General features: G+C 46.5%; 1 protein-coding gene across 2 annotated transcripts in view; it reads right to left on the reverse strand.

The window, feature by feature from the left end:
* The window catches only part of FRMD3 (FERM domain containing 3), a 307,700-nt gene that overhangs the window by 64,943 nt on the left and 221,826 nt on the right, over positions 1-20,931 (reverse strand). For both annotated transcript variants that reach the window (XM_030294382.1, XM_030294381.1), the window contains exons 10-13: positions 20,075-20,163; positions 8,354-8,428; positions 7,967-8,035; positions 28-152 (exon numbers count right to left, since the gene is read on the reverse strand). In XM_030294382.1, the coding sequence (XP_030150242.1) occupies positions 28-152; positions 7,967-8,035; positions 8,354-8,428; positions 20,075-20,163 (358 nt within the window). The remainder of the gene's footprint in view (positions 1-27; positions 153-7,966; positions 8,036-8,353; positions 8,429-20,074; positions 20,164-20,931) is intronic.

Genomic DNA, 20,931 nt, shown 5'->3' on the forward strand with positions numbered 1-20,931 from the left:
CCAGCTTCCGGAAGGAAGGGTACTTACCCTCGCCCAATGGAAGCTCCTCTTCCTGCTCACTGGGGGAAGGCAGCAAGGGCTGCAGGGGCTCCATGTTAATGATGAGCTGTTTGTTCAAAGAGTGGGAACTTCGGCTCTGAGTAATGTTGGCTCTGAAAACAGACACACGCCAGGGTGTTGGTTTCTGTTGCAAACACCAGACCCTCCATCTCAGTCAGCTACCAAGGTTGGGAACTGTCTCTGGACTCACACAATGGATTAGGCCAGTGGTAAAGGCAACATAACACTTAGGATGCACCAACCTTTTTAACCTTAAGGTCCTGACAAAATGTCCTTGTGTTCTAACGCAACACAGTGACTGAAAATGTACTTCCCCATATGTTGGGTGACAGCATGGGCATTGATAAAGACATGGGAGGCAGGTGTCACTGAACTAGATATGCAGAAAAGTAAATGAAGGTGGGGACTTCTGGGTGGCTCAGTTGGTTCAGCATCTGACTCTTGATTTCAGCTCAGGTCATGATCTCACAGTTTCGTGGGTTCAAGCCTCACATTGGACTCTGCACTGACAGTGTGAAGCTTGCTTGGGATTCTCTCTCTCTCTCTCTCTCTCTCCCCCTCTCCATCTCCCCCACTTGTGCTGTCACTCTCAAAAATGAATAAATTTTAAAAATTTTTTAAAAAATAAAAGTGAACGAAAGGCATGGCTCAAAGTAATTTAACAACCACCAAAAAAAACAAAAATGAAGACAGAACCCTGCCAGACAGACGGTACAGGAGTTCTACGGCTTTAAGCAACCTTGCTGTTGCTGGATGTCTGACATTTAATATCAGTGTTTAACACTCCCATTTGAATTCACACCCCTCTCATCAGCCAGGCACAGAAGCTCTTTTTTCATTTTGAAAGGAGCAGACACGTGTCATTGACTGCAATGGGTAGCAGATGGCAAAGAAAATGTACAAGTGTCTTGTCAAGACTACTGGCTGATAGCAGGAAGCCCGTCTACACTGCCTGCTTTAGGGAGACCAGCTGTCTGCCCTGACATACAGGGAAATGGGGCATCTTTGGTGGGGCATCACCTTTCCCTCCTCATGTTTCCTCTCCAAACCAAAAGCCACCCATTTTCAAAGATGATATCAAATGTCTCCTACCTCTTGATGCCCCCTTGGATGGCCCTAACACCTATTCATTCATATTCTCATTCTCTCTCTCTCTCTCTCTCTCTCTCACACACACACACACACACACACACACACACACACACTGCTCTCCCTTCTTTCACATCTCATGGCACTTGCCACTTCCGTCTCTCTGTAATTATTGGTGTACTAATCAGCCCCACCTTGACAAGTGCCTTAAGGTCAGAGACAGATCTAACTATCCTGGTGTGCCTTACAGCGCCTCCCGAGGCGTCTTACTAAGGGCTGTTCACGTTGGAAACTGGCGTAAATTGAATGCAGTCCTGGCTTGACATAAGCTGCCATTTCAGATTGGCATGGGTGTTCCCCGGCTGGTAAGGGGACTGCCTTATAACTCAGGCATTTCTATTTGGCACAGGACAGGAAAGGAGAAGAATCTAGCAGCATCTAGAGTAAAAAGCCCTCCACAGCTGGCACTGGCTGGAAAAATAAAATTATGAGGACTTGCTTAACCATGGAGTCCTGTCCTTCATTATTTCACTCTACAATCACTTATTCTGCAGTTGATATATATGTAGTGGATGATCTGCCGCATTCTGGTGAGCCATGGTCCTTGCCTTATGTAACTCACTCTTTAGAACTATGATTTTCAAACATTTTAACTGAGACCCACATTAAGAAATATAACTTAGGGGTGCCTGGTGGCTCAGTCAGTTGAGTGTCCGACTTGGGCTCAGGTCATGATCTCATGGTTTGTGAGTTCGAGCCCCACATTAGGCTTGCTGCTAACAGAGTGAAGCCCGCTTTGGATCCTCTGTCCCTGTCTCTCTCTGCACCTCCCCCATTCATTTTCTCTCTCTCTCTAAAAAATGAGTAAACATTAAAAAAAGAAATATCTTTTATATCATTTTTCTGTACACACTCACCGAGACACATACAGGTAAAATGAATGTTTCGTGCAACAATAGTAACTCTTGTTATGTTTGATTCACTTTTTTTCCCCCATTCTATTTCATTTTCTTTAAAGTGCTGGTCTGTTTTCATTTCATGACTCATCAATGCGCTACAGCCACAGTTGGAAAAATATGTATCTCATGGACGAGACTGATGGCCAAGGATTCCCCAGGAACATTAAGGAGGGGCACCTGACCCTGCGGTGGCTGAGGGGAGAGCCAGGAAGGACCTCCCAGGGGAAGAGATGCCTGCGGCACATCCCAGCAAGCATGGTGGGATTGACGGGGCAAGAAGTGAAGACAGGGATTCCTTGCAGGGAGAAGGAAGGAAGGAAAGAGTAACAAGGGACATTAAAATCTGCCACGAGCAGTTCCATCTTTTATTGTGATGGGTCCTCAGATTTTGAGCTTTCGTGGGATTTCCTCTGGCCCTGTGGCCTTCAATACTCTGATTCTGGCTCTGCGAAGCACCTGTTTCCATGTTTGTGTGGACCATGAAGCTTTCTGACCTCAGAAAAGCCCATTCCTCATTGTTGCACAAACTCTGCATTGCTCTGCCCACCTCTGACCACCCACGCCGGCTGACTGGCAGCATTTCCATCCCCCAGAAATTACCACATATCATCAAGAAGGACCTGTAGCGAGTACAGAGGGCTCCACAGCAGCCCCCCTCCCAACATTCTTCAGTTGAAGTTGTAAAGCATCCTGCCATCTGCCCCCTACCGACACTGTAATGTCTGGGCAATTGCCTGGGACAGGTTGAAGTCACTGAGAGTGACCTCACGGGTGTGAGCCTGTAGGGCACTGGCTGCTCAGGAGGATGCTGACTCAGAGCCCATACTCACAGGCTCCTGCTGCCGAACTGTAGCGGAGTCCTATGGCCAGGGTCAGGGGGGTTAGGGTCTGTCTGCTACAGTTGATTACAACCCTGAGACTCTCCAGTTCTATGATTCAGAGAGGAACACTGCCTCCGCGATAAGTGCAAAACTCAGATAAACCCAAAGGTGGGCACAACTAGAGGTCTCCCTAGAGCACAAAGAATCCAGGGTTCCAGACCATGGTGCTGGGCAGTCGGGCAGCTAGAGGGTTAGCTTAAGCAAAATTAGAATCAAAATGCATGTCTCCCACCCTTTGTCTCCCAACTCTTGTAGACTATGGGCTACCTTTTTATACCTCTCTTCTTGCAACCTTTTGGAAGGTGCCAACTGATCCTGGTTTCATTTAAAGCAAGAGCCCTAGGGGCACCTGCATGGCTCCAGTCGGTTAAGTGTCTGGCTTCAGCTCAGGTCGTGTTCTCACAGTTCATGAGTTCGAGCTCCGCATCAGGCTCTGCACTAACAGTGTGGTGCCTACTTGGGATTCTCTCTCTGTGCCCCTCCTCCACTTATTCTCTCTCTCTCAGTTAATTAATTAATTAATTAATTAACTTAAAAGAAAATAAAGCAAGAGTCTGCCAGCATAGTTATACTAATAATGAATATAATACCAGAATTTGATGGCCCCTTTTATAGTTTACAGAACAGTTTTATTTATTTTTTTAACATTTATTTTTTGAGAGACAGAGCGAGACAGAGCACAAGTAGGGAACGGGCAGAGAGAGAGAGGGACACAGAATCCAAAGCAGGCTCTACGCTCTGAGCTGTCAGCACGGAGCCCGACATGGGGCTCGAACACATGGACCATGAGATCATGACCTGAGCCAAAGTTGGCTGCCCAACCAACTGAGCCACCAGGCGCCCCTACAAAGCAGTTTTATACACTTTACCATACTTGTTTTCCTCAGTGTACCTGTAAGACAGGCAAGAAAAGTACCATATTCACAGATGAGGACACTGAGACCTGGTGAACTTATCGAACTTGACTAAAGACACTTAGACATGCAGACGCAGATGACCTGATCCCCAGTCCAGAGGTTCTGCTGTGCTCCGCACTGCCTTTCTGCACCTTCTGCATGATTTATCCTACAATGCCCCAGAGAGGACTCTGTTCACTACTGCTAATGTCCTGCTCTCTGGCTAAATGAGGTTCTGCTGTGTCGGGCAGTCTTCTAGAACATACGCCAGTATCCCAGTCAGTTCCCACCCTACCCTCCCACTTGATCTCCTGATGCAACAGCTTCTCTGGCTAGAGTCTCCCCGAGCCAGCTAAGGGTCTGTACCATGTTTCCCATTCTCAGAATCCACCCGTCAACGGATTCTGCAAAATGCCTGACCCCCTTTGCAGCCCACTCATGTGTGTACTTAGCACAGAACAGTTTTCCAATGAAACAATCACTAGGAATTCTATTGAGGTAGAAAGGTTTCTTTGGAAGCTACAAGTATATTCTAAGATTGGCTTCAAAAACTGATGGCATAAACTCAAGCAACTAACATAAGGCTCGTGGAATCTTCCAGCAGTTCTTGTGGTGGAGGAAGTGGTGTTGGTCTGTCACCAAAACTCCATCTGAAAAAGCTTTAATGAGGACACATCTGTCAAATTCTAGCTGCCCATCTTTGGAGGAGAGACAAGAATAATAACATCACCAATTCATGTGTGTATGGCACTTTCTAATTTTTAAAGCACTTTATTTTAATGGCCATAACAAAGCCTAGATGTTGGGCAAAGTAATATTCTGAATCTCGTTTTACAGATGAGTAAAGTGATGATCAGAGAAGTTAAGAGACTTACCCAAGACCACACAGCTTGTAAGCAATACAACCAAGATGAGATCCCGTTCATGACCCCTAGACAGGTGCTCATTTCAGGTCCAAATGCTGCCTCTATGTCTCCCCTGGTGGTGGCTACTATGCCCAGGTGGCTCACACTTCCTTCTGCCTCACTGGGCCCCTGACATGGATGGGTGATTCTCACCAAGTAATCAGCCCAGGAGAGCTTTGCTTGGGGATCTTGCCATCAGCAAAGATCAGTGAGCTATCATGAGAGTTAGCTTTCTCTCTCTTTTTTTTTTTTTTGAAAAAAACCAAAAAAATCCCAAGACACTGTCCTCAGTCTGTCTCTGCTGCCTCTCTCTAAACACACACACATCAGCAAAAGGAGTAGTCCATGAACTTGTCATTCTTTGAAGAGTACAATCTCAGGTGTGAGGGAAGACAACCAAATGAAGGCTTACCGTCACCATTCTAACTAAAGGAGTGGGCATCTCTGAACACAGCCAGAGAAAGAATTCATTACTATACTCTCACTTTTGACAGCCACATCAAAGAAGCCAAAATAATTCAAAAATAATTGTTTAAGAGAAACAATTTCCTACCATGCAAATGGCTACTAGGAAGAAATGAGAAGTTGCTACTGAGTGGTATATCTCCATGGCTCCGATCACACTATTGCCTCCCAGGAGGCCAAGGTCCCCAGAGCAGCACCTTGGACAGATCTCAGGTCTCAGAAAATTGCAGGCATGCCGTTGTCACCCCACACTCCTGGTTCATACATTCAATTCAACAAAATATGCGTTGACCTCAACTGTGAGCCAAGTGCTGTCTGTGTTAGGTGTTGGGTGATATGTAGATGACCAAAACAGACACAAGCCTTTTCCTCCCACATCTTGCTTTGTAACATTACTTTACACAGATTCCTCCCTGTATTGTCAGAGATTCAAGAGACACTGCCAAAGCTGAGGACCAGAGACGTGTCCTGAGGATGTGAGCTCAACAGACTTTCACATACACATAAAAGGGGTCAGTGTAAGGGAAAGAAATAGCATGTGAACCAGTATCTCAAGGGCCTATAGGTCCTTGTTTGCAGTAACATCCTGGGGGATTTTAGAAGATTCCAGAAAAGGGAAACTATAAATTGACTGATGCCTCATTTCCATCTCCCCTGGTGGTTCAGTCCACTACAGGAGAAGATTCTCACTGTGGTCACTCTGCTCCTTTCACTCCTACATCCTGGCTATTCAAAGTGTGGTCCATGAACCAGCCACATGGCCATCACCTAGGACTCAATGGAAATGCCAGATTCATGAATGAGAATCTGACTTTAACAAGATCCATAGGTGATTCCTGTCAAAGTTAAGGCTTGAGAAGCCATAATGTAGGAATCCTTGATTTCCATAAGTAATGCAAACATCAATTAAAAAGAGAAATTTTTTTTTCAAATTATTTCTGATCTCATTAACCAGCTATATATGGTAACTATGGGATTCTTGGAAAGTCTTAAGTATTTGGAATATGTCTCTCTGAAAGTACCTTGTTAAAAACAGTTTCCTTCTTTGTGTTTGTGCTATCAAGAGAACTCCCCGGCATCAAGTATTTCTTCTTCTTTTTTTTTTTTTTTTTTTTTTAAGATCAAACACTCATACTTCAAGCTACAAGAACAAAACCCAAGCTGAGCCCCTGGGGTGGTTCTGCCTCCCAGCTTCTAAGAGAATGCCAGAGGTTTCCTGGGCAGAGGTGGGAGGGGGGGCAAATGCTACAAAGAAAATAATGTGGGCTTAGGTATGCCACAAAAAAAAAAACTTATGACCTTAGATAAATCATTTAACTTCTCCAAGACTCAAGTTCCCTTGTCTATAAAATAGAAGCATCAAATTAGGTGATGCTTAAGGTCATTTCTGGCCCAAAGAATCTAGAAAAGTTCAAATAATACATTTTATCATTTCCTCTTTTTCACTTGTGCTTCACTGAGTAACCATAATTTACAGTAGAAGAGGGAATATACAGACTATTTTAAAATAAATACAAATAAAAGACTAGTGTTGTCAATGGGTAGGCTGTAAGACTTGCACAGTTTTGTGCTAAGGTGCCCCCAGCCAAGGCGCCCGGCTTCCCTAGCCTGACAGCTTTCTCCTGCTTCTCAAAGCAGGGAAGACCACTTCTGCTGACATGCCCATGACAGCTTCCCACTGAGTCACCCAAACCAGGAATGAATCATTCTCTACACACGTCTGCATGGGATCTTGTGCCAACTGTGGTTCTGCTCCCCTGCGTGGGAGAGAAGTGCTATCTGGAGGCCCGTGCCAGGCTGGCTCAGCCACACTTCCAAGAGACCAGCAACCCAGGGAATAAGGCAAGAGGCAGCCAGCTCACTGGGTCATGCTGGAAATAGAGGAGACTGGGCAAATCTGAGGATAATCCCTTATGCTCCTCCAAGCAGGCTCCTTGGAGCCTCCTCCAAGTCTGAAGAGGGGGAAGGAACAGGTCCCAACCAGTATGTAGGAATCTCCTGAAAAACATAACCTAGAATGACCTTGCCTTCAAAATGGGGAGTGTCATGGTGAAAATGTCCAGCTTTATGTATTTAGCATGTTTGAGGCTTCATGTGCAATGGTTCGTGTACCATGGTGGTATGAAGTCCAACATGACCAAGAGAATATTTAATTCCTAAGAATCGGAGATATTACCACATTAATGAAGATGCATACCCTTGAACTGCTAATCACTAAGTTCCTCATTTTTGTGAGTGACCTCTGGGGGTAAGGAGCCCTAGGAGAGATGAGCACCCTTGCCTTCCTCGTGTGAAATAGCCTAGAAGTTGGGCCAATGGGGACTGGCCGTGTCTGGTGAACAAAGGCAGGAACAGAGAGCAGCTCTAAGAGGACAGGTCGGCAGACTCAGCCAAGAGGTGACACTGCTGTGCCTCACACACACCGGTCATGTTCGCTCCGGGCCCAATCAAGCCGACGACTCCCCACAGAGCAAGGAACTCAGAACAGTGTCAAGCTGTACCCACACTGTGGCCCTGTCAAGTCTGCCCCCGAGAGGCTGCCATGATGACGAGGGTATTGTGCCTGGAACAAGATGTGCCCAAAAGGACACCGGCACAGGCAGCTGGTACCCTTATGCCCTTTCCTGTTATAGAGGAATTGGCAAAGCAAGCTTTGAAATCCTTTTGTCCATCCCAGAAGCCTCTCAGAGCCCTGAGGGCCACCCACTCACCTGTGCACCTCCGGAGGCTCCCTCTGGATTTTGGAGCTGGCCTCCACCACCTCTTTGGCAACTTTACCACTGCAAAAGACAAACACAATGTCTGTGCACAGACACTCAGAGCAGAAGGGGAGGGGTGTGCACATGTGTTTTTTTTTTTTTTTTTAACTTCCCAACAGTCGGATCCACTCTAGAAATCCATGCTTTTTTTTCCCTCTACACGAGAAGTTACTATGGAATTTGAGGGGGCCCCATGAGTGTAAGACATGAGTAGAGTGTAAAGGGAGAACCAAAACAGGGGGATAAGTCAAAGCGCCCTGATTTACAAGCAAAATATTCAAAAAGTAAATGGTTGCTTCCTCCCCAACCCATCACCAATATGGAACTATGGGTACCCACCTATATCGAAATCTACTTCCTTTGAAAAATATCTTGCTGCTTGACACAGTCTTGATCTGACTGGATTTCGCATACCTTTGAAAAGAAGCGAAACAGAAGTGGTAGTGATATTGGCAAATCCAAGTGAGACATGCTATAAAGTGCAGTACTTGGGTATTTTGGACTATAAGAAATGCATGCTGTTGGATGATTCAGCACGTGCACACAGGCACACACACCTGAAAGAGAAGTTCCACCAAAAGACAGTTACCTTCACTATGGGTATTGTACTCTGTTATCTCTTTTCATTCTTTCTAAATGCTAGTGATGGCCCACATATGGTTTCATAATCCATTATTGGATCATGACCTGCAGACCGGACCAGGTAATACTGATGAGCCAAAGGGCAGGGCTAGGTGGGTGATGGGGATTAAGGAGGGCACTTGTTGGGAGGAGCACTGGGTGTTGTATGTAAGTGATGAATCACTGAATTCTATCCTGAAACCAATATTGCACGTATGTGAACTAAAATTTAAATTAAAAAAAAAAGGAGGGGATTCTTTCTCAATTTCCAGTGGAAAGATATGGAGAAGACGCATTATGTCTCATGGTGTCAAGTTCCCGGTTGCCAGGGCACTTTCTTGCCTGTGCCTGAACCAACGCTACAACAGAAAACAGCTTCCCAGTGACACAGGTCACTCGCCATGTCACAAAGAACCCACCTACTGTGTACTGCCTGAAAGACGACCCAAGGGTCTATGTCACCGTGGAAATGGTCACTGGCTTGAATATTCTCCGGTTAAGTCACCATGACCCAGTGCCCTTTAAAAGAACCCAGGCTGGTAGATGACTAAGATACACGCGGAACAAGAAGCCGAGCCAAGCACTGATTCAGCAGCTCTGAGAACACCGTAAACACACGTGTAAACACGAACAAAACCACAGCATTCTGGAAAACGATGAGAACATGGGCTGCCTGGAGGCCACACGCAGGGCACTAAATTGCCATGACAGCTAAACTGCCTCTCCATCAATCACTTTAAGCCTCATGCAACTAAACCCAAATTAGAAAGAATGGTCTGCAAGAGTTCAGGACCACTTAAAACACTGAGAGTCACAAAATCTTACTAGAAAAACCACACAGAACAATATGCTGTATAGAATTTTCTATATATAGAACAATATATAGAATATATTGAATATGTTATATATAGATATACATAAATAGAATATGCTGAATATATATAGAATAGATAGATATAGATATATCTATCTATATCTATTTATCTATATCTATCTATCTATCTATCTATCTATCTATCTATCATATGCTGAGCAAAGACCTGCACATAGCCAGGGCTGTGGTTAGAAGTCTCCCATGCAGGCAGTGATCCCCACCCCCGGGCATCTTGAAGCCTTCATTCATCTGTTCAGCAATTATTAACCAAATGACTAGCCTGCTCCACACACCCCACGCTAAGAGAAGTCACATGATCTCTGCATTCAGCTGTATGGTCTAGAAGGGAAATGGATACTAATCTAGAAACGAGGCACATAAGCGAATAACCGTAAAGTGCAAGCGGTGGTGGGGCCATGAAGGAAATGATGCAATGAGAGCACAGGATGGAGAGATTAATCCAGTCTGGGGGCAGGGGTTGGAGCTGAGATCCAGGGGTGGGAAGGTATTAACCAGGCAAGTGGTGGGCAGTGTTCTGGGTGGAAGGCTCAGCAGGCACAAAGCCCTGAGCCTGAGCACTGAAGAACTAAAAAGATTTGATGTGCATTTCCCCTGTTGTCATTATTACTGTTATTATAAACCCACTCCCACATACATATATTTTTTCCCCTAATTTAGCAGGACCTGACCTTAAGCTGTCGTCATTAAGGATTTTGGCTTTCCTCCTCAGGACAATGGAAAGCCATAGTAACACTTTTACAAAGGAGCCCTTTCTCCCTTCCGCCTCTGCCAACAGCCTGAGCCAATAGGGAAGGGTGCTGGGGACAAATGAGGAGCAGAGATGGGAGGGGAGGGGGTGAGATCCTGGGGAGGGCGATTCCATGTCAAGGCAGGGCCTGGAGAAGACCGTGTGGGAGCCCTGAGGAGCATATGAGACCCACACCGGGGAGCTCCCCACACCCGGGACAGGCAGTGTGGGCTGCTGGCCACAGCTGGGCTCTAGGAGGATACAAATCCCCAGCAACTGTGCTGACATGGGACAGAGTCCCACAGCACCCTCCTCCCCCTGTGAGGACATGCCTGCTCCTGCTCCAGACATACCTGCCCCCGCCACACACACACACACACACACACACAAACACACAGCCCCGAGGAGCTGTGAGCCTGACACATTACCTACAGGAGCCTAAGAAAAAGCTTCATGTCTTTCTCCCCATCTTCTCTACAGGGTGTTGCTCCCCCAGCCTCAGAGGCAGGGGGGCCGAGAAACTTTTAAAGACGCTTCTGCTTTTAGAATGTTTCTTATTGTTGTTCTAGGTTCTAAGGATCCTTGGGGCAAGGCAGGCGGCTAAGAAGGTTAAGAACCTTAAATGGAGTTTTTAACCCCTGAAACTAATGAAACATGTCCACTATACTTCAAAAAAACATTAATTAACGGGACACCTTGGTAGCTCAGTCAGTTGAGCACCTGACTCTTGATTTTGGGGCCCAAGTCAGGATGCCAGGGTCATGGGATGGAGTCCCCCATTAGGCTCCACACTGAGCGTGGAGCCCACTTAAGATTTTCTCTCTCCTTCTGCCCCTCTCCCCTTCTCACACTCTCTCACTCACAAAAAAAGTAAATAAAACATTAATTAAGAAAGAAAAAGAGGCTTGGGGCGCCTGGGTGGTTCAGTCGGTTAAGCGTCCCACTTCGGCTCAGGTCATGATCTCACGGTTTGTGAGTTCAAGCCCCGCCTCAGGCTCTGCCCTGACAGCTCGGAGCCTGGAGCCTGCTTCGGATTCTGTGTCTCCCCCTCTCCCTCTGCCCTTCCTCTGCCTGTGCGCTCTCTCTCTCTCTCTTAAAAATAAACATTTTTAAAAAAAGAAAAGCAAGAGGAACGCAGCTCTGTGCCCAGTTTCTAGAAGATACCAGAAGCTCAAAGGGGTGTGGCAAGCCCAGCAGTTCCAGGGAGCCTCTCGTGGGGAGGGGGAGGGGTGGCTCTGCTTTTCACTGGTTCGGCCTCAGCTGCTCTTGCAGGCCCTAGGAGGAGGCCGCTGCTGTCTCACGCCAGAGCGGCCTCTTGGTGGGAGGCCTCAGAGCTACTCCGCATCCACACAAACCCTCAAGAAAAACAGGTCAGAAGACACATTTCACAGAGAAAGTGAAGAGCTGCCTGCTCAGGATGTGAGGAGTGAAACCGGTGTGGGCTGCTTTCTGGCGGCTGACTGCCCTGGATGAGGATTTGTTGTCATTTCCTTTGCTCAGAGACACTCTCCTGAGAGGTTTACTGCCAATTCCCCACCCTCCCAAATGTGCGGGCAGACTCCCACTCATGTTTGGGTTGAGATCTCTTCTTTTTAAATGTTTATTTTTGAGAGAGCACAAGTGAGGGAGGGAGGAAGGGAGTGGCAGAGAGAGGGGGACAGAGAATCAGAAGCAGGTTCTTTGCTGACGGCAGTGAGCCGGATGTGGGGCTTGAACTCAAGAACCTCAAGATCACGACCTGAGCCGAAGCTGGACGCTCACCCGACTGGAGGGAGATGGTCAGGGGGAAAGAAAGGAGGCTGGGTTACAGGACAGGTCTCCAGGTGTTCCCAGCAGCATCTGGAATAGGGGTCAAAACCCCGTGGCTCAGGCTCCATCCCTAGAGATTCTCATTCAGCAGGTCTGAATTTTTTATCACACTCCCCGTCATTCCAAGGCAGTACGCCTGCACCTAAGGACCCTGAGCCCCCACATTCTCCTTGAATGACCCAAAAGATGGCATTTTACCTGGAAGAGCAGAGGCCCAAGGCTCCTACCTGCTTTTGCAGCTTTTCCAAGCCTCAATTTGTCCATGAATTTTTTAAGGGGCAGGGGGAGGGTATTACAATGCTTCATTCATAGTGTTCTCGGGAGCGTTAAGCAAGATCAAATGATTTGAAAGCTCCTGATCATTATGTAATAGTTTCCCTCCCTCCCTAATATCACTCTCAAACCTCTCCATTGCCTTCTCACTATTGAACCACGAGAGCCAATCCTCTGAACCATGCAGATTCTGGGGAACTATTTCAAACACCCCGAAAGCATAAGAGAACTTTCGTGCTCTAACTAGCAGACACGTTCCGGTGCTCAGTTCACCAGGCTCTCACATCCACAACGAACCCGGAGCAAAAGTCTGCCCACGGAAGGCAATGAATGCACAAAGGCTAAACAGTAATTCTGTCTCCTCCAGCCTTCTTTCCTGTCTGCCCTCTCCCTCCTGCCATCTGCAGCTCCCCCATCAAAATCTCAGCAGAGAAGCTACAGAAGACCGTTCTCAAACATCTGACCTCACAGAGAAACCCGGAGAGTCCCCAGTTTACCAACACCTGGCCTGACGACAACTATGTATCCACATGGTGGCCTGGCCACAGCTCCCCACCACCACCACCCCAGAACTGAAGCCACTGTACCCAGAGACCCCTTCCCACCACATGAGGGGGTTCTGCCCAGTCCTGACACTGAAGCTGTGCTTTCAATGGAGTACTGAGGTGCCTGGGTGGCTCAGTTGGTTGAGCGTCCGGCTCTTGTTTCAGCTTAGGCCATGATCTCACCGTTTGTGAGTTCGAGCCCCACATTGGGCTCTGCACTGATACTGCGAAGCCTGCTTGGGATTCTCTCTCTCCCTCTCTGTGCCCCTCCCCTGCGTGCACTCTCTCTCTAAAAATACATAAATAAAGCTGAAAAAAAGACTTTCACAAGTGAAATAAATAAACGGGGTACCACGAGATGTGTGAGACGTGCCATGCATGCAGATAGCACCTGGAATGCACGAAGTGCTAAGTGATAGGATCATGTGACACACAGCGCAGCCCTGCAGAAGAGCACCTCCCCTCGCCCCCCTCTGACTCCTCCCCTGGTGCCTGCTCCTTCAGGTGCTGGGGAGACGCTGGGTGGTGCTCCAAGACGTCACCTGTAGAATCAACAGTACAATTTCCCATTTTATCATGGTTTACAGCTTTTGGAGTAACTACAGGCATAACAACACATGGTTATTATTGAGCACCTACTATGGGTCATGCACCATCCGAAGTGTCTCAAACATTGATTTGGTTATTCCTCATAGCTTTCTCCTAAGAGGAAGCAATCTACCTTTTTAATGGAGGAAACTGAGGCACAGAGGGGTTAACTCATTGAATGATGGTAACATGATAGAAGCTGGAGAGACCGGGTTGCAAATCCAGGTCTGTATTTTTTAAAATAATGCATATGCCATGCAGGTTCTCAGACTTCAGAGAGCATCAGATTCACCTGGCAGACTTCTCAAAACACAAGTTTCTGATTCAGTAAGTCTGGGGTGCAGCCCAAGAATCTGCATTTCTGGCAAGTTCCCAGGCAATGCTGATGCTGGTCTAAAGACCCTACTTTGAGAATCACTGGATTAGAGCATTTAACCCTCAACTGTGCATTAGCACTGCCTGGGAAAGATTTAGTTCTGCCAATATCTAGATCCCTCATCCCAGATTCTGATTTTTTAAATAAGTTTATTGAGATGTAATCCACATGCCATAAAATTCACCCTTTTAGATCATATACTTCAGTGGTCTTTAATATAATTCACAAAATTAAGAAAAATAAAATATTGTCATCACCCCAGAAGGAACCAGCCTCCCATTACTTGCCCTCATCTTCTCCACTCCCAGTCCTAGGCAATCACTAATCTACTTTCCGTCTGTAAGGATTTGCCTATTCTTGACATTTCATACCGATAGCATCATACAATGTGTGGCCTTTTATGCCTGGCTTCTTTCCACTTAGCTTCATGTTTTCTTTCTTTTTTTTTTTTTTTAATGTTTATTTATTTATTTTTGAGAAAGAGAGAGAGAGTGCTAGCAGGGGCGGGGCAGAGAGAGAGAGGGAGACAGACTCCCAAGCAGGCTGTACACTGCCAACATAGAGCCCGACACAGGGCTCAAACTCATGAACTGTGAGATCATGACCTGAGCCAAAACCAAGAATCAGACACTTAACCGACTGAGCCCCCCAGGTGCCCAAGCTTCATGTTTTCCAGGTCCATCCGTGCTGTGGCACGTAGCACTACTTTCCCCCGGATGGCTGAACAATACTCCGTTGCATGGATATTCCTCTTTCTTTTATCTGTTCAGCAGTTGATGGGCATTGTAGCTATTATGAATAATGATATGAACATTTGTGTCCGTGTTTTTGTGAGAACCCGGATTCTGGTTTAATTGGATTTGGGGGTGGGTCCACAGCTTGGTAGTTTTTAAAAGCTTCCCCAGGTGGTTCTAATGTGCAGTCAGTTCTGAGAACCACTGGATTAGAACCTTATTACTCAAAGTGTGATCCACGGGCCTGCAGCACAGCCTCACCAGGGAGCTGATGAGGAACATGGACTCTTGGGGCACCTGGGTGGCTCAGTCAGTTGAGCATCTGACTCTTGGTTTCGGCTCAGGTTATGATCCCAGGGTCCTGAGATCCAGCCCCGTGTCAGGCTCTGTGCTAAGCAGAGCCTGCTGAAGATTCTCTCCCTCCCTCCCTCTCTCTCTCTCTCTCTCTCCCTTTGCCCCTCTCCCCCACTTATGCTCTTTTTCACTCTAAAAAAAGAAATATGGACTCTGATGCCCCACCCCAATCTAGCAAATCACAATCCACATTCTGACAGGATTTCCGGGTAATTCACATGCTCACAGAAGTGTGAGAGGCACTCGTGTAGGGAGCTGTCTGGGTCCTTACCCACCAAATGTAATGCTGTTTCTCTGACAAAATATGTACCAAATTCTGGGAAAGAAATTTGTCAGGGACTGCCTTTAGCCCCTGCAAACAATCCTGTACAAAGTTGAGGGTGAAGAGTGTTCACCCTCTACAGTGTCCCCAGTTGAGCCTCTACAGTGTCCCCAGTCTACAGTTGAGCCTCTACAGTGTCCCCAGGGCATGGCATAAAGCAGATGTGACAGATTCATTGACTGGAACTCCTGAGCCCCCGGGCCCTTCAGCGCATCCCGTGTGCGCTCGGGGAACCAGCACCGCAGGAGCGGCGGCACCTAGAAAACACACTGCAGAAAGGAAGCTCAAATGGTGGCTGTCAGTGTTGGGGATCCCCTGGGGTTTAGAGCAGGAGGGAAAAGCAGAGTTTCTGCACTGGGCTCCATTCCCAGGCAGCAGATCTCAGAGCCAGGGCTCTCAAACCTGATGGGTGGCTCTGGGCCAGCTGACAACTAGCAGCACATTCATGTCTTAAAAGCACACTAGGGAATTCCTAGGCATCAGTCACCCACCTCCCTCCCTGTTCCCAGGGCAGGTGAAGCAGGAAAGGAGGGAGCAAACCACCCCCAACCCAGGAAACGAAATCAGGGCCTTGCTTTGCCGGCAAAGACCATTACAACGCAGTGCCAAGTGGACAGAGCTAGAAGCAGGTGCCCACCCCTGAGCTTAAGAGATTTAGAACCCTTCAGAGTCAACGGGCCTGGGCTCTTGAACCAACAGGTGCCCAAAAATCTTTCGTCATCAGTGGAGGGGGAAGTAGTCGTGGTCACTGCTGCAACTACCACCCATGGATGGTCAGTGTGCCTGGTATGACTAAGCACTGCCCGGCAGGTATCACCAATCACATTTTAAACGAAAAACAAAGTCGGGGCTCAGGGTTTAAGTGCTTTGTTCCAGGCTGCGCTGCTAATAAGTGACAGATCAAGACTCAAAGCCAAGCCTTTCACTTCCAAAGCCCATGCTTGTTAACACTCAACCACACTGAGGCAAACGAGTCTCGCCCAAATCCCTGTCCCCTCCATTGTACAGATGAGAAGGCGGAAGCCAAACCTGTCTGAGGTCACGCAGGTGTGTCAGAACAGGTGATATCTTTCCTTCTCCTTGAAGAACAAGGATGGTTATGGAACAATGAAGGAACAAAAGGTTCTGACAGAACTCAGATAAGTACAAGTATGAGGGATCAGATGTCCTCATGAGGGAGATGGGGATAGCCTGACCTAACAAAGTGCAGGTGCAAGGACTCCGTCACCTCTGGAAGGTCCCCAACACATGATGGTTTGATTTATAGTATTTTTTTTAATTTTTTTTAACATTTATTTATTTTTGAGACAGAGAGAGACAGAGCATGAACGGGGGAGGGGCAGAGAGAGAGGGAGACACAGAATCGGAAGCAGGCTCCAGACTCTGAGCCATCAGCCCAGAGCCCGACGCAGGGCTCGAACTCACAGACTGCAAGATCGTGACCTGAGCTGAAGTCGGACGCTTAACTGACTGAGCCACGGAGGCGCCCCGATTTATAGTATTTTTAATGTAGGATGAGTTTATCAGGGTGTAGCCCCATCATAAGTCAAGGAAGATCTGTATGGTGCCACTCGTCCTGCCCACTGAAGCCTCTGGGTCTTTGGAAACATCCACAGAAGACAGGGAGAGGTTCCTCTGATGTGCCTGGTCCGCCCATCTAATGATAGGATTACAACACTGACCTCTTCCCTCACTGCCAGCTAATGAGCACACTCTAAAATGTGCAAAACAAACCCCCAGTTGGCAGGGGTTTTCTCCTTCTTCCCCCTCTTTTCAATTGTTTTTGCCTTTATTTGACTCCATCCATCAGCAGACCCCCTCACACATGATAGGATAATATGTATGCAAAAGAACCAATTAATGGCCTAAGTTATTCTTTGCTAGAGATCCTAGAATTTCGCTAAGGATCTTCAAAGCTGTGCTAAACCCCTTCCAAGAAGGGCTTACTGAGGTGCCTCTAAAAGGTCTATCTATGGAGTGTTTCCCTTTCCTACTCCCTCCCCCTACACTGTGTGTGGCCAGCAGCCATCAAACTCTCCTCTGCTGCCTCTCTCACAATGGCTGAGCCCTCTGTTCCTGCCCCATCATCTCCTCCCAGTCTCCTTCATCCACCCTCCACTCCAGCCTTGTGTAACTTCTCCTCCACAATGTCTTCTACTTTCCTGCTTTGGTCTCTTACTCAGAATGTCCTTTCACCACCTTGCTCCCCCAGCAGCCAGACTCGCCCCTCTTTCAGGGTCCCCTCCAGCATTTTATTTGTACTTCCCTCTTGGTCTCTATCACAAAATACAAATCTCCTGAGGATAGGAATCAGGCCTTATCAATTGATCCAGGAAACATTTTTTTAATACATTGGATCTTTAGCAGATACAAAGATAAATAGAACCTAGTTCCTCCCTTCAGAGAGATCTGATCTAGTACAGATACGTACATAAAAATCTACAATAAAATAGGTCATGATGCATCTTGTTTTGCTTTGTCTCAAAACTCCCATCTACCAACTCCCTCAATCATGAGAAAAGATTCGTTCAGACTAACTAAATGTCTTTAAATTATCCCTTGACAGGAACCAGATGATTTTATTAAAGGAGGAACAGAAGAGTCCCAAAAGCTTAGGCTCCAAAAATAGTTTGTCAGTTTCTCAAAATGTTCTGCATAGTTACCCAGTGATCCGAAAACTCCACTTCTAGGTATGAACCTAAAAGAACTGTCCATAGAAAAGCTTTTATATGGATATTCCTAGCAGCATTATTCATAATACAAGAGCAAACAACCCAAATGTCCATCAACTGATGAGTGGATAAACAAAATGTGATCTATCCAAACAATGGAGTATTTAGGCATAGAAAGAAATGAAGTAGTGATAAATGCTACAACATGGATGAACCTTGAAAACACTACCTTAAGTGAAAGAAGCCAGGCACCAGAGGCCACATAGCTTCTGATTCTGTTTATATAAATGTCCAGAATGGGTGAATCCATAAGCACAGAAAGTAAACCAGCAGTTTCCAAGGTCTAGGGAGAGCGGGGGAATGGGGAGTGACTGTTAATGGATGCAAGGTTTCTTTCAGGGCTGGGGGGAGGGCGGTGGGGGGGGATGATAAAAATGTTCTGGAATTAGATAGTGGTGATGGTTGTGTGACTTTGTGAATTATACTAAAAATCACTAAATGTATACTTTAAAAGAGTGAATTTTGTGGCACACGATCTCAATTTTTAAAATAATTTAAAACAACAACAAAATATGTGCAGGCCTCAACTAGAGACAGAGCCCCAAACCCTCTGCCTCTTCCTCTCCAGCTGTCATGCGCACAGACAGACTTGGACATGCTGATTTCAGAGGCCATCAGGTATCCTTATATACCAGTTCCCAAATACCACAAGAGACCCACTGATGCTTTGAGGTGGAGATGGTTGTGGGAAGGTCTTGATACATGCTCTCATTCACAGTATTGTGTAGTTAATCTCATCCAAGGGCTTTCAATACTATGCTTCTGAAACGATCTGCCTGGGATGGAGGGGTCTCCCAGGATACAGGACTGTCAAACTGGTCACCCAAGCTCCTGGGAAGTAGTGAGCAATGGGTGAAAGGTCTCCAGTCCCCAGTCCCAACTCTGGTCCCTGCCAACAACCACAGCTTCTCTATTTTTACCTGTTTTTCTCTAAAGCCTACTATGGTTTGTCTACACATCTGCTTGAGGAAAAGAGCTCTGTGGATAAAAAAGGATTTGAAAAAGATTGTCCAAGTCATCATTCTGATCCTTGTCAGCCAAAGCCCAGGAGGTCCAGAAACTTAGCATCTTCAGAGACAGGTGTCTAAAGCGGGCAGCAGAATTCAGGGTTGGGGGCTGACAGAGCAAAAGGTCACCTGAATGAGCTCCAGGGGCCAGCAGTGCTGATACCCTGGGCAGGGCTGGCCCGGCTCTTGCCTGCATCCATCACCACCATTCTTCCAATGAGCAAATGTGTCTCAAAGAGGAGAATCTGGAACTCGGTGGAAAGATCTCAGATTTGAAGCTCTTTTGAAATCTGAGAGCTTTATGGGTGGTTTCTGAAGTCCTGTCCAGTACTGACTTTCCATGATCCTAGGCTCCAACTGCTTCTACCCACAAACATTTGGCTCTCATCTCTGTATGCTGAAGGCTTATTACGAACACCTGTGACTCTGCCAAAGCTTTCCTTCTCTGGTTGTGCGAGCACATTCAGCCCACATTCAGAGTAAGCCAGAGAGTATTAACTCTGCCCTCTGAAGTGGCCTTCCACCAAAATGAATGGGTAATTGGTAGACAAACAACCCGGGTCCTTTGCTGGTCAGCGGGAGAACTCGGAGGGATGTTCTACAGCATGATAGAGTTCCTCAGAGGTGCTGACTGAGCACAGCTGCTCTCAGGAGTGACCTGCTCAACAATATGCCCTATATTGTTTGCTGTCCCATCTCTCTTCCCCAATCCCCTGCTGGTATGTCCAGAAACCACATCCTAAAGAAACTACTTGAATTCAACTCTTCTCAAGGTCTGCTTCTGAGGGAGGTACCCAACCAAAAACAGATTCTGTGACATGTTGAATGGAAATAACAATGCTAAAAACAAACAAGCAGCCCACAGCAATTCTATGGGCATCACCCAAAGTGGAGCTCAGGCTTGGTTGGGCCAACAGTGGTTGGGAGTCAGCCTGCACAATGCACTAAACTTATAATTCCCTTTAATATAATAAAAAGGACTGAATTAAAAGAAATGATTATGCAGCTATTTGCAAAACATAAATGGTTCCATGGATGCTTTTAAAACCTGTGATTCAATGAATAAAAGCTACTCACTTATAAAAGGCCTGGTTCTCCACCCCACACTTCCAAAGATGTTTGCAGGCAGCTGGTGTTGAAGTATGGAATGCCAACATGGCTTTTTTCTAATAAAAAAGACAAAACAAGACAACAACAGGCATGTTAAACATAGTTTATGTTTTTCATGTTGCATCCCACCACCTACTAAACAAATTAAAAGTAATTTATGCATTACTATGGTCTTAAAAGTGTTGTTGGGGCACCTGGGTGGCTCAGTTGGTTGAGCATCCAACTCTTGATTTTGGCTCAGGTCATGATCCCAGGGTTATGGGATCAAGCCCCATGTCAGGCTCTATGCTGAGCACAGAGCCTGTTTAGGATTCTTTCTCTCTCTCCTTCTGCCCCTTCCTACCCCTGCTTGCATGCACTTTCTCTTTCTCTAAAACAAAAAAAATAAATAAATAAATAAAAGTGTTTTTGAAATGGTGTCTCCCCTTCCCTCACCCTTTGGAGACATCACGAATCTATCTGGGCCCTGTTTCTAACAAAAACAACAGCCTCACAACCCTTATCAACACTCCAGGAATCACTCACCTCTCGGTCAGACTTGGATTTCTTTAAAAACTTATTTACCATCCTTGAATAACCAGTGCTTGTACTGAAAACTAGGGTCAAGAAAATCTGCAGACTTCCAGACCCAGCTCTGAGGCTCAAAGTTTCTGTAATGGCCTCCTCTCAAATATGTTCCCTGATGAACCCAACCTACAACTGGTAACTTCTTTATTTGAAGACTCCTGGGGAGTATGGACTCTATTCATGAAACTGTAGATAGCAGTAATTGATTAGCCAGCTTTGGAAGTATTCTTTGCTTGTTTCATAAATCTATATTTTGG

This window comes from Lynx canadensis, chromosome D4, assembly GCF_007474595.2.
Source record: "Lynx canadensis isolate LIC74 chromosome D4, mLynCan4.pri.v2, whole genome shotgun sequence".
Taxonomy (NCBI): Eukaryota; Metazoa; Chordata; class Mammalia; order Carnivora; family Felidae; genus Lynx; species Lynx canadensis.